Source organism: Brassica rapa, chromosome A04 (genome assembly GCF_000309985.2).
Source record: "Brassica rapa cultivar Chiifu-401-42 chromosome A04, CAAS_Brap_v3.01, whole genome shotgun sequence".
Taxonomy (NCBI): Eukaryota; Viridiplantae; Streptophyta; class Magnoliopsida; order Brassicales; family Brassicaceae; genus Brassica; species Brassica rapa.
Window position 1 is genome coordinate 9,750,798 of NC_024798.2, and position 14,258 is coordinate 9,765,055.

A 14,258-nucleotide genomic window follows, 5' to 3' on the forward strand; every position below is an offset into this window, starting at 1 on the left:
CTTTTCTAATATTAAACACTTGGTCAATCGTTTAAATTGTTTTATTTAGAGGATGCAGTAAAGAACTTCATCTTGAAGCAGATATTAGTTCTTCTGAACTTCGCTTGAAAATTTTAGAAGAAAACCAATTCGTAAAATATAATAACATGTTGACAAACACAATAACACAATAACATTGTTATCTTTTCATGTTTTATCAGGTCCCATAACTAAATAAAAGATTAAACTTTTTCATATTTTAATCATTAAAGTTAAGCCAAGAAAAACTAATTAGATAAAAAAGACAACAACTAATTTACACATTATCAAAAAAAAATGAAAAAAAAAAATATATATATATATATATATATAAACAGTAAAAATAAAAAATGGAAAAATAATTTAATGATATAAACAAGAGATTAAAATTATTGTATCTAAATAGATGTATTTAAATAGATGTATGCAAAATAAATACATAGTTTACGCTATATAAATAGATTCAAAATCTCTGCAAACCATGTAAAATTTTTAGTATTTCGGTAATGAAAATACAAATAGTAACCATTTCTGCCAATGGTTCCTCTAAATATTGACAACAAAAACATTTTGGTATCTAATCTCGAATGGTCCATATATAGATGTTCATATTTGTTCCTAACAAACAGTAGAACTTATTTTACCAAAACAAAGTATTATCCATTAATAAACTTAAGAAATAAGACCGATGGACACCAGGAACAACATTCCCAACCCAAGAACGCCATTTCCAACCCAATTGGATGGCTAATGTTTTGATTGCCAGTTTCTCACTAAAGGTTGGATTTTCTTTTTGGAAAATTATTCAAAGGCCTTATGGCTGGCGAAAACCTCAAAAAAAAGTCATATATATTAGTTGTTAGATAGAAATTCAACTAAAAATGACATAACAACTCAATCGTGGTGATGCCATAGAAACAAAAAGTCAAAAAAAAAAAATTACTTACAAACTAACAACAACTTAAATTAATAAAATAGTATATCTCATACACACCTCTAGCAAATGCAAATCTAAAACACAAACCACAAAATTATTTAAAAAATAATAACTTAAATCACAAGTAAAGTATATCCCGCCCGTAGGGCGGGCCGATCCTAGTATTTTTATAAAATTCACTAAATTTCAGTGGGCCTTCTATGATAGTCATTTTTAAGTTTTTGTTACAAATAGCTCTCAACAAAGAAAATGACCAAAATAAATTTTATTAAAAAGTAAAACTGTATTTTTACCCTATGGTTAATCTAGATTTAGGATTTAAGATTAAAATGTACAGTTTTGGAATAAGGTTTCAAATTTTAAAAAATAAAAAATAAACATTAAAATTTTCAAAATAAAAAAGATTATTTTGGTCATTTTTTTCTTCAGATCTATTTTTATAACAAAAACTAAAAAATGATTATTTGAGAGAATTGTCCAATATTTTATTAAGAAACATTGTGCGATATGTATTTGTCTCGCTGGTTGTCAAAGCAGATACGTCTTTTGTCTCAACAGATTTAATTTCAAAACAATTGCTTCTGTTTTGTGTTACTCTGCGTTTAGTGAGCACATACAAAAGAGAGAGGAGCAGAGGAATCGAGTAAAAATAATGGAAGTGAGCACATGAATTAGAAAATCAAGTCTTTGGAGGATTTGTTAACACAACCAATTAAAACGCTGCGTTTAGTCATCGAATCCTCAAGCAAAGAGGATTTGGTCACGTGGGGCACACTGATTGGCTTGTTTTAGGGACAGAGAGCACATTACTGACCGTTCATATTTTACATATCATATCATCACCTATTTCTTGAAAGCCACGGAACCAGTTCCTTGCGTAGATCAAAGCTTAAACATTTGTGAGTAGGAGATAGCTTCTATACTTGTTGAGAACTCGGCTACCAACGAATGATGATTCCGACTCCACTGTCGTGAAAGGGATACTGAGGACATCGCAAGCCATTGAAGACAAATCTTTAAAGCGGCTTACATTGTCTTTCCAGTATGACACAACATCCAAACTTCTAAAGATTTCCATATCAACCACTGGCTTATCCAAGTATGTGTCTAATGGTGATTTTCCATTACCACTGGCGGTCTTTTGAGAGAAGTAAGCATAAAATTCCTGCAAACAACAACAAACCGACGAGTCTACAAGTCTTAAGTTTCAACTTTCAAGCATCAACGAGTCTTAAGTTTACAAGTCAAGTCTACAACAACAAACCAACGAGTCTTAAGTTTATAAGTCAAGTCTACAACAACAAACCAACGAGTCTTACGTTTACAAGTCAAGTCTACGAGTCTTAACATTCACGAGAAATATATGTTTGAAGTAGTATGAACTTACATCATATCCTGAAGGTATGCTGTGTCGAGGAGCATGTGAAGTAGATGCTCTAGTGGTGCTTGTCTCCTTCTTATATGCTCCAAAAAGCTTGACCATCTTGCCACGTTTATAATCCAAGTTCAATTTGGCAGTGTCAGGATCTAGAATACTGTAACAATACTCTAGAAAAGCAAACTTTAGTCGAGGATCAAGAACTGCCGCAATTGCTAATATGTCACTGAACTCTTTCCAGTATTTATTGAACTTCTATTTCATAGCCTCCACCATTTCACAAATAACTCGATCCTCTGAATCTTCATGACCTCTCAACCAACACTTAATCGACCATACTTGCATAAAGTATAAGTTTGTTGTCGGGTAAGATGAACCAGAGATGAGCTTTGTGACTTCAACAAATGGTTCCAATAGCTTGCAGATCCGTTCTGATCTGTCCCACTCTAGCTCAGACGGAAAGCTCTTATAGCTTCTACCAACTTCTTTAAGGTTTCTTAAGGCGTCCTTAACCAATAGCCCTCGATAGCATCAAGTGTGTGGAGTTCCAGCGTGTTGTCACATCTAAAATCAGACCCGCTTGGGCCACTTCAGCTCGTATTCCAACTGTTTCGATATAGTTCTGAAACATAATTTCCCTAGACTGAGATCCTTTCACATACTTAACGCTCTCCCTGATCTTATCTAAAGCTCCACTAATCTTGCACGATCAAGTTTAGAATGTGAGCTGAGCACCTCACATGAAAAAATTTCCCACTGCACACCAAATCTTTTTGTAGCTTTCTCTTCAAAATACCTTGCATATTATCATTCGCAGATGCAGTATCCACTGTTACAGAAAATACCTTTTTCTCTAACCCCCATTCTTTTAGCAGCTCGATCAGCTTAATGGCTATCACAATACCAGAGTGGGGAGGCGGAAAAGCACAAAAGGATAAGATCTTCATCTCCAAATTATACTCTTCATCTACGTAGTGGGCAGTCAAGCACATGTAGCCTTCTACAGTAATGGCTCTCCACAAATCTGTGGTAAAGCAAACTCTACCGGGGATGTTAGCCAAGACTGCCTTAAGCTTCATCTTCTCCTTCTCATAAATCTTATACACAACTGACGCTGCTGTATTACGACACCAAAACTCTATAGAAGGATTATCGTAGGTGAAGGCTTCTCTTATCTTCTCATACTAGACAAAAGAATAAGGAAGATTGTGCTGAATTATAGCCACAACAATCATCTCACAAAACACTTCCATATCTAGCTTTCTATAACTACTTCTAGGAGTACTTCCCGGAGTTTTTGAGCAAGTTCTCATATAACGATTCATAGTATTAGTTCCATTTTCACGCAGATTCAAGAAATAATATTTTTGACAGTGATTACATGTGACATCAGTTTTACCATCAGAATGTTTCTCTCCTGGCGTAAAGTTTTTCCAGCACTTAGCTCTACGTCTACTTGAACTACTACTACTGGTGGTACCTTTTTCTGAAGAACTGATTTCTAGAGGCATTGGATCATCCTCATGGACCTCATCAGTATCTTCATGTTACATGTTTTCATCTTCATCATAAAAGCTATCTTCAATCATCAGGTTTGGAGTATCAAAGCTCATTGTCCTGTAACAAATAAACAAACGCTTAATCAGAAACTAGAGCACTAGCGACTAAATCACGTCCACTAAAGAATCGTAACACAGGAGAAGCTCAAGCAAGTTTCCTTCAAAACATATCTAGTCAAAACGAGCTAAAGCAAGAAACACATACAACTTCATCAAATGGTTTCACTCTTACGATCAAAACACAGATCAAAACTTCATCAAAGGGTTTCACTCTTACGATCAAAACTTCATCAAAGCACAAAAGCGTTTAATACCCAGAACTAATACACTAAGCGTAGCAACCCAAAACATTTAGATCCCAGAGACTCTTACTTGAGAGAGAGGTGCCGGAGAGAGAGCCTGGGAGAGAGGTCACCGGGGAGATGGAGCCTGAGAGAGCAAAGTCGCCGGAGAGATGGAGCTTGAGAGAGAGATCGCCGGAGAGAGAGAGAGAGAGCCTGAGAGACAGAGTGATTGTAGGAGAGATGGAGGCTGAAAGAGCGAAGTCGCCGGAAAGAGAGAGAGCCTGAGAGACAGAGAGATCGCCATAGAGAGAGAGAGCCTGAGAGACAGAGAGATCGCCGGAGAGAGAGATCGTCGGAGAGAGAGAGGTCCTGAGAGACAGAGAGATCGCCTTCAGTCGTCGTCGTAGCTTCACCTTCAACCGTCGTCGTAGCTTCACCTTCAACCGTCGTCGTAGCTTCACCCAATGACCCTCGATGAACCCTTGTTGTCATTGTCGCTTCACCCTCTTGTCATCGTCGCTGCACACTCGCTTCAACCTCAATGAACCCTCGTTGTCGTCGTCGATGAACCTTCGTTGTCGTCGCTTCACCGTTGCAAGAGAAATCGAGAAGTCATCGATCTCAAAAAAAATTTCAATTCTAATTTTTCTATCAATTAAAAGTCCTAGATATTAAGTATATTGGGCTAATCCAATGCCCATTTGATCCAAAACTAATATACCCATAAACTAAATTGGTTTTTGGCCCAACTGAAACATGTGTCATTTGGGCATGACCATGAACCACCCTTATAAATTTGGAGAGGGAGAGCCCACGGACGGCCCGACCAATTGACAGCTCTTATATAACGAGAGAATCTCTATATAAAGATGATTGAAGCTTTAGGGCTAAATCTCATTCGATCCCTTGTGAAAATTTCCTTTCTACTAATCAAATATAGGGTTTTGGATTAAGGAACATGAGTCGCAAACTCTCAACGGGATCTTCTTCTTCATTCTACGAATCTACGTCCAGTTATATCAGATTGTGGACGATCATTCGTCGGATCAGATCATCTCGTGGAGCAAAAGCAATACTAACAGTTTCATCGTCTGGGACATGAAAAAGCTCTGCAGCGAAATTCTTCTCAAATCATCCTTTGTTTTAGGCAAAAACGTGACGGAGTTTATCGCAAAGCTTCGCTCTCATGGCTTTAGAAGTGTCGCCAAGGGCCCTGGGGAGTTGGAGTTCTCGCATGATGAATTCTCGAGAGGCCCTCTGATGAAGAAGAAGATGATGGTCATAGCCTTGTCGAAGAGTATAGAGAGGCTCGATGCTCAACTCAAAGGGTTGAAGTGTAGACTCAAAGCCAAGAAAGATTCCCTCAAAGTTGAGAATCTCTTTCAAAACCTACGTATCTGATCAGCCAAGATAATTCAAGATCAAAGGCTATAGACTTCGTCAAAAGTAGAGAATCTCTCGCACTGATCAAAGTTTATCTCTTTTTGCAATGATATTTATGATTTTTTCTAGAAACAGTATATGATTTGTAACATCTTGTTCTATGTAATAAGAATAGTATTTATCCTCTTTACTCCTAATGTTTACTAGTCTATATTGTGTTATCAATTTGAAAATTCGGTTTATATATGTTAATCAAATCAACATGTGATTATGTTCTGAAAGAGATGTTTCTTTACTTTCTATACTAGATTTTGACCCGCGCTTTAAAAGCGCAGACTTATTTTTTTTAAAAAAATTTCATTTTTATTAATAAATATTTGTCGAATCTATACTTTAATAGATTTTTTATTTGTTTATAGTCAATTTTTATAATATTGTCTATTTTATTTTTTAATTATTATTAAAATAAAAATGTTTGTCCTATATTATTCTACATAGATCCTGTTGGTTTGTTCGAAAGTGTGGATTTGAATAGGAAATCGGTGTTGCCTATTTATAATATTGATCGGATTCAAAACGAGGTGTTAGGTTTTAGGAGAAACTTGGGGAGAAAGTTGGGAGATCTTCTGTTTAAAATCGAATCTTTCTATATTTTAAGATTAGTTTTTGGAAAATTCAGTTACTATGTCAAACAGTTAAAATAGTTTTCTGCGTGTTCCTCAAGTTGGGGGATCTTCTTTTTATTTGATTTGATTCCGTAAATCTTTGAATACAAAATGGGATTTAAAATGATTTAATGGACTTAGAAAACGAAAATGTAAGTAGCAAATTGGTTGGGCTTTTCATTTTCGAAAAATATTTAAAACAATTGAAAAAACAATTGAAAAAGGGAATAGAATGTTTTGTAATTAATAGGAAAATTCAGGGGCAGATTCATAAGAAGTATTATGCTTTAATAGTATAGATATTGCATAAAACTACTACACCAACTTGTTCATCAAGTCTTTTGTCTTCTAAGAGACTTTGAGTATTTGTTGAAAAGCCTCATGTGGTATATGAACAACTAACTCTCTTCATCCTTTTCTTCCCTTCTTTCTACTTCTCCACAAGTTTCTTCTTCCTAGTATCCATTCTATAATCTGAGGAAGAACATGCTGGAGCCCCTAAGCCGGTTTTAACATACACGAGAAGCACATCATCAGTGTCGAGATCAAACATGAACTTTAATGAGCTTCGACACGGTCAGGATAAGCTGTTGGTTGATCGATCTTGTTAAGTTGTTAATCAGGGGTACTTTAGCGAGTTAGCTTCGAATGCTAGGTAAAAGTTGGTCGCCGTTTGTGCTTGGACACCGTTTAAAGATTAGTTAACATAACTACTTGTTGATTTAGATTTCGAGATGAGTACTAATCATAGGATCAACCGATCAAGGGTACTGATCAAGGTAACTCAAAAGAACTTTTTAATTATTTCTTAAGCATATCAAAATAAGAAAACAAATATGAATACTGGTGGTTCTCTTCCTAACTAATTCATCAAAAGCATAAAATAAACTAAAGAGAAGTGTGCTAGACAAATCAATGTCTTTCGGAATCTAAACAAGCTAGCTTAGGCTTTATCGCACCATTAGACTCTCCTCTAACATTGATGCATTCAGCAGGAGGATGTGACGATCGTTTGTGATATTTCTTTCCTTTTCCTTCCTCTTGGTCAAGAATGTCTATATCGTTCATGTATATATCTCTGCATGGAACTGATTTGCTGCATAGTAGTTCCACAAACGGTTTCTTCACTGCTGTTCCATGTATGTGCTTGTACATTATATTCTTGATCTCCACAGCATCAGTCTGTGAATATGAATTAGTTAGCATTCAATTTTATTAATTTTGAATATAGTCTCAAACAACAATGAATCATTAACATATCCCAGAGTAGAGAACAAACAAAAAAGGAAAACATAAAATATAATATATCTACATGCAATAAACTAATATAAGAAAATTCATTTATATAACAAGAAGAAAATAATCTACTTACATGGTTATTGCATTGCGAGTGAGGACAGTAAAACTGATCGATGATGATAGGTCGGGTTACACCATGTAGCTTTATACGTTCAAATAAAATGTTTCGAACTAGTCCTCTTCCTCCCTAAATAATTAAAAAATTTGGATAAAATATGACAAAAAAATATTGTCACAAAATAAAATAGTCGGATCAAATATTGCAACTGATAGTCACAAAATAAAATAATCGGATAAAATATTGCAACTGATATAGTTTCAATCTTTGATTTTACCTGCCATGTCTTGATTCTAACTCCATTATCTGTTTTCCTGAAGATACAGTCTCGAACGATAACGTTTTCCACTGTTTCTTTAGAACCATTTCGACCTAAGCTTCCGATGCTTGTTTGAGCAATATAAAATTTGCTATAATTAGTTATAATCTTTGGATTAATTTTACAATAATCAAAGGTTATAATTGATACATGTAAGGTTATACAGAAGAAAATATACCTTATCCCATGACCCGGACCACACGAGATTCCTGATATATTAACGTACTTTGAACCATCACCAATAGATATACAATCATCACCTAAAAAATACCAAATATAACATGTAACTAATTATTAAAGTTAGAGATCATTTTTTGATAAATAAGATGTCTACAAAGATCAACAATGAATCACCTGTATGAATGTTACTATTGTGTACGAAGACATTCAGACAACGTTGAATGTGAATGCCATCAGTATTAGGGCTATCACCATCGGCGGTTATGGTGAGTTGCTTAACGAAAATCCATTTCGAATCTTCCAATGACATTTGAAAATTTGGACTGTCTTTAACCACAATGTTACTTATATGCACATTACTCGAATGTGATATAACCATACCCTAAGAGAAACAAATCATATAAAATAGTTTGCAACAAACGTATATTTGAGTTTGAAGATTTTATTGAAACATAATTGCATACCCGTGGTCTTCTGTGGCATGCCTATAAATTTAAACAATATAAAATGAGTTTAATGAAGATAAAATAAAGTTATTAGCTAAAATCAATAGAAAAGCTATAAAATTTAAATGAACTTACTTGTTCATACTTTTTGCAATTTAGCGACCACCATTTTGGCCCTTGGCCATCAATCGTACCAGGACCATCGATATAAAGTCCATTAATATGTGCAAATTCGATCCACTGATGACAGTAATCTTCATTGCATTTCCATTGATATGGAGCATAAGGAGCAGTTAGGTTTCCACTGATCTACAATTAAAAAATGTAGCTACGATGAAAATAATATACTATGTCGTTCAAACTTACAACTCTATGGTTATGAAAAAAATGATTTTATAATTTTAATTAAAAATAAATCAATATGGTTTAAATATCACAAATTCACTAAGTTACTGTATGTGTTATATATCGGAAAAAATATTAGCAAACTATGGCTAAGTGAATTTCCGTTCTAAAAAACTATGGTTAAGTAAATTTTCATGAGCCTATTCGTAAGCATAATAAATATTTAATCAACCCTGGTGCACAACCGGAGATAAGGAAATGACAAACCTCGGTCTCTTAACTTGGATTCTTAGCTCATGATTTGACATTTTTTTTATATTTTTCGGCTAAAAAATTACTCTTATATCTCTTAAATATTTGAGAAAGGTTCTTAACTTTTTTTTAATTAAAATCTAAGAAAAACTAAAAATTGTCTTTTAGCTGAATCTAAGAATCCCAGTTAAGAGACCGGAGTTAATCATGGTCTAATATCTCTTCCTACCTATGAATTAGGGCTATAAAAGAGAAAGATTAGAATAGACTAGAGTACGAACGCCGACATCATTTTGAAACATTTTCCTCACAATTAAAGTTAAACATGCCTGTAATAAATATACCCGTTAAATGTTTTCATTGATTTGTATGTTGTTGATGTAAATTAGGTTTTATAGATCTTAAACACACATACACACACACACATATAAGTATTACATACCGAAAAAACGATTTTCTTGGATTTACAAGGACCATGAAACCCAACTGGCTGAAGAAGAAATGTTCTTCCTTGAGGAATCTCCATGGTTGATTTAGATCCAATGCAATTGCATGTGTCTTCCCATGCATCCATGAATGCCTGAAAAAACATTATTACAAAGAAAAATATGTATATTTCAATCTAGCTTGTATATTTTCAATATATATGATATAATTTACCAAAAAAAAAAAGAAGACTAACCTTAGTATCGTCGGCATATCCATTTCCTATTGCTCCATAATCAAAAACATTGAAAATTTTACTGTTAACATCAGGAGAAGAATGAGAAGGACCTGTTTGATTATTGTGGAAGAGAGAAAAAAGATATGTTAAGAGCATAAAAAAATCCATTTTCTTCTGTGCGACTAGAACAAGAAAAATGGAAGTATAATATACTTAAACGTGATTGAGGTTTGTTACAAAATCTTCATGTAAGATCTGATTTTTTCGTTCATAGATTCTGATCTTATTTGATAATATAAAATTTAGTTTTTCCATATTTTTATGTAACAACGAAAAGGTATCCAGTTGTTTATTCCAGCATATCACAAATTAAATTTCCTTTTAAATTAGTATTGTAACTATATAAAAAATAAATATATTCCGAAAACCTATTTTTCATTAATCGAAATAGTTATATTGAAAATTGGTTGTTACAAAAAAAGTGTTGAATATTTAAGAAAACATAACAATAAAGAATAAAAGTATCGGTGACGCCATCTGTTTTATCCGAAGATCTACGGGTCACATATCACCATGTCAAATATAAGTTTCTGTGACGCCAAATTACTTTTTATCTAATTAAACGCAATCATCATTTTAAATACTAAAGTAATTAAAGGGGAGAACCCATATTCGAGACGCATAATAACCATTACAAAAAGAATTTAACATGTTAATGTTACAGAATGGTTTGAATATGTATCACAGCAACGGAGCTGATATATATATCGTAATAATATGTAAAAGACCATATATAGGTGAAATAGGCGAGGGGAGGAAACGTTAGCCAGACTTGTAGTGGAAGCTGGGAACCAAAAATCTCAACTTATTTATCGTGAATGGCGAAATCTGATGCACTTCGATCCTGTTAGTTCCGCTTTGTTTTTCTAGCGTCACTCGTCATATTTGGTTAACACTTAACAGACTCCAGTATCAGCAACTGCATTATCAATGGCTTAACCATGCATGTACACAATGGCGGACCCAGCATTTTTTATTAGGTGTTATTACAGTTTACACATTTGTTAACTTTGATATGTTTGAATTTCAGAGTTTTTGTCTACGTTTGGCATATCCGAGGTCGTAGAAACAGAAGCGGGGACCAATCCGAGGTTCAAAATATTTCTATCTTTTGAAAACGCTGTCGTTTCGGCTTAAGATGAAACGACGCCGTTCTGAAATCTTTATCATCTTCATCGTCATTGTTACTCATCGCTCGAATCGACAGACAACAATCAAAGTGGAGTGGGTAATGAACTTGAAATTAGCAAATCCTTTATGGGTTCCTGTAAAAGCTTTGTTATGTAGAGCAACCACCACGAGGAGGAGGAATCTTTTCACTGCCACTGCCATAAACAGTTTAGACGGAAAGAAAGAAGAGGTTTTGGTAGTTGTTGGTGGCGGAGCAGCTGGAGTTTATGGAGCCATTAGGGCCAAGACTCTCTCCCCTGAACTGAGAGTTTTGGTTATCGAGAAAGGGAGGTTTCTTTCCAAGGTTCAGCATCTTCTTGTTTCAGTTAACTAAATGGATAAACTTTTATTTGGTTCATTCTTTTGTCATTTGCAATCTGTAGGTGAAGATTTCTGGTGGTGGTCGATGCAATGTCACCAATGGGCATTGCACAGATACGATTGTGAGTGTTGTTCCACACAGAAAGTTTCAAACTTTATGCTTGAAAACTGTAGAATCATGATGCTTTCTCTTTCATCATGTGGGGAAACATATTGTGCTCAAAGTTTCTCTTTGAATGATTGGCAGAGAGCATTGCAACGGTACTATTGTCTGTATTGTTCACAGAGAAAGCCTCAAACAGTAGCTTTTGGTGCATATCCGTTTAGCTTGATTTGTGTTTCGGTTAACTTAATATTAAATTTGTAAGTAGAGAGATCCCCCAGAGGGTTGCATAGACACTATTATGAGTGTTGTTATATACTGAGAAAGCTTTCTTCTAGTTTTGTCTTTAATCCTGTGCGAAGCATATCTGTTTTTGTTTGATTTGAACTTATGTTGACTACATTTGTATGTAGAGGTTGGCGGAGAATTATCCTCGTGGTAATAAAGAGCTTAAGGGTTCTTTCTTTTACACACATGGACCTGCTGATACCATGTCATGGTTTTCTGAGCGTGGAGTCCCACTAAAGGTTGTGAATTTCCCATCAACTTAATCTTTGCATATGTTTTGTCTTATTCCACCTAACTCTAGTATCCAACAGACTGAAGACGATGGAAGAGTATTCCCTGTGAGTGATAATTCAGCTTCTGTTGTTGATTGTCTCTTACACGAAGCTACTATTAGAGGAGGTATCATACAAACATCTCTTGAAATAATCCATTCTTCTTCTTTATTCCTGCGTTCTCTTTGTCCATTCAAATTTCATGAACCAGTCAGGCTTGAGAGAGGAAAGTCTGTGTTAAGTGCTTCTACTAAACCTGATGGGAAGTTCCTTGTTAAAGTTGGGAAGCGAACTGCTGACGTTTCTGAATCCATCCAAGCTTCATATCTTCTTATTGCTACTGGAAGTAGTCCACAGGTTTCTTTGAAGTAACATGAATTCTTTTTTCGTAAAGCCATTTTGACAATGTTTTCTTAAGACTTGTTTGATTATGTTACAGGGTCACTCTTTAGCCACTCAGTTTGGTCATTCCATTGTCGATCCAGTACCGAGTTTATTCACTTTTAAGATCAATGATCCGTTGCTTGCTGAGTTAGCAGGAGTAATTTTCCTCTGTTTCTATACTTTTAAAATGTATCACGAGCTTCTATATTTGACCTTGTTTCTTTCTCTTGCTCAGATTAGTTTCTCCAAAGTCCAAGCCAAACTGAAACTAGAACATCCACGCTCGGATATGTCAAAGCTCGTGCAGGTGTGCATCTCTCTTCCTCATTTGTTTAACATTCTTTATCATGAGGATAGGTTCTTCAAATTTACTTGTTTTGTATCAAGGTTGGTCCAATGCTTGTGACACATTGGGGACTTAGTGGACCGGTTATTCTCCGGCTCTCTGCATGGGGTGCACGCCATCTCTTTACTTCAGAGTACAAAGGTTCGGATCTTCCTTCTTCAACGAGAGAAATTTTGTTCTCTGTTCACTCTGTGATGTTAATAAAGGTTGATATGGTTTGGTTTCAGGGCTTCTTAGTGTTGACTTCATACCGGATATTAACATTGAAACTGCTAAATCCCTACTCAAACAACACAAGCTGCAGTTTTCAGTTACAGCATTTCACACTTTTACTCTCTTTCCTTTTTCTCTTGGTCTTTTATTTTAATAGTTTTGATCATTGTTTGATGCAGAAGAATAAGGTATCCAATACTTTTCCTCCTCAATTCGGTCTTGTCAATAGATTCTGGAGATACATTCTTGACCGCGAGGTTCTTACCAAACCTTCTTTCGTAGCTTTAACCTATCGTAAAACCTGTTGATCTTATGAAAATGTCTTTGACCATCTTCTTGATCTACCAGGGTTCCTCAAAAGACACTTTGTGGGCTTCCCTGTCAAATAACTCCTTGAGCTCCATCTCTGATCTTCTTAAGCATTGTACATTTCAAGTCACTGGAAAGGTATACCATCAAATATGAAATTTAGTATCATTATATTACTCAAGATGGTGGTGATGACGCTTTCCTTTGTTATGTTGCTATAAAAGGGTCAATACAAGGATGAGTTTGTGACAGCAGGAGGAGTTCCTTTGTCCGAGGTTTGCTTTTTTGAAAACTTAAACTAATCCTTTGTGTTTTTTGGGTTGGGGTTTGTACTAGACCTAATCTACAATGTCTTTTGCTGTTTTCAGATTTCTTTGAAGACAATGGAGAGCAGATTGGTTCCTAATCTTTTCTTTGCAGGAGAGGTAAACGTTGCGTTATTTGCTACCATGTTTATTTGGTCTTTTTACATACTATACACATGACATGACCATCGTAGCATCATATCCTTCCTTTCTTACATTATGTGTCTGCAGGTACTAAATGTAGATGGAGTTACAGGAGGTTTCAATTTTCAGGTTAACATGCAACTAGGACTACTCAGACGCAATCAAAATGTTTAACATGTCATAGTAATTCATGCAAGTATTTTTTTTATATGCAGAATGCTTGGTCAGGTGGATATATCGCCGGCACCCACATCGGCAAATTAGCAAGTAACATGAGTTCTACAGAAAGAAAAGTAGTCGGATTATAGTCTTCTTAAGAGACAAACATTTTAATATTTGATTTTTCTATTATCTATCTATGTAGGATTGTAATCTTAATCATCATCAATCTCTGTCTCTTTTTCAAAAGAGGTGTCCACAAATAATACCATGGCCTGCAACAAAGAAAATAAATGAGTCAGTATTTATTATGAAAACAAGCTAAACATTATTTACTTTCACACATAAAAATTGCATCTGTGAATCATAGTCTTCTAGTACAAAAAAAGATTCATAA

At 34.9% G+C, this 14,258-nt stretch overlaps 2 protein-coding genes across 2 annotated transcripts; one reads left to right on the forward strand and one right to left on the reverse strand.

Moving 5' to 3' along the window:
- Positions 1 to 2,757: 2,757 nt before the first annotated feature.
- On the reverse strand, positions 2,758 to 10,800 carry LOC103863930 (polygalacturonase QRT2). Its single transcript, XM_033289737.1, has 9 exons — positions 9,806 to 10,800; positions 9,566 to 9,703; positions 8,662 to 8,835; positions 8,545 to 8,565; positions 8,255 to 8,462; positions 8,079 to 8,160; positions 7,859 to 7,967; positions 7,597 to 7,710; positions 2,758 to 7,406 (listed from the first exon to the last, which is right to left on the reverse strand). The coding sequence occupies exons 1-9, from the start codon at positions 9,953 to 9,955 to the stop codon at positions 7,137 to 7,139; spliced, it is 1,266 nt and encodes a 421-aa protein (XP_033145628.1). The 5' UTR covers positions 9,956 to 10,800; the 3' UTR covers positions 2,758 to 7,136.
- A 104-nt stretch (positions 10,801 to 10,904) lies between these two features.
- LOC103863931 (uncharacterized protein YtfP) lies at positions 10,905 to 14,178 on the forward strand. Its single transcript, XM_009141693.3, has 15 exons — positions 10,905 to 11,321; positions 11,401 to 11,460; positions 11,855 to 11,968; positions 12,041 to 12,128; positions 12,213 to 12,358; positions 12,441 to 12,542; positions 12,621 to 12,692; positions 12,773 to 12,872; positions 12,959 to 13,041; positions 13,124 to 13,201; positions 13,293 to 13,391; positions 13,478 to 13,528; positions 13,622 to 13,678; positions 13,790 to 13,831; positions 13,918 to 14,178. The coding sequence occupies exons 1-15, from the start codon at positions 10,986 to 10,988 to the stop codon at positions 14,008 to 14,010; spliced, it is 1,521 nt and encodes a 506-aa protein (XP_009139941.1). The 5' UTR covers positions 10,905 to 10,985; the 3' UTR covers positions 14,011 to 14,178.
- The last annotated feature ends 80 nt before the right edge of the window (positions 14,179 to 14,258 follow it).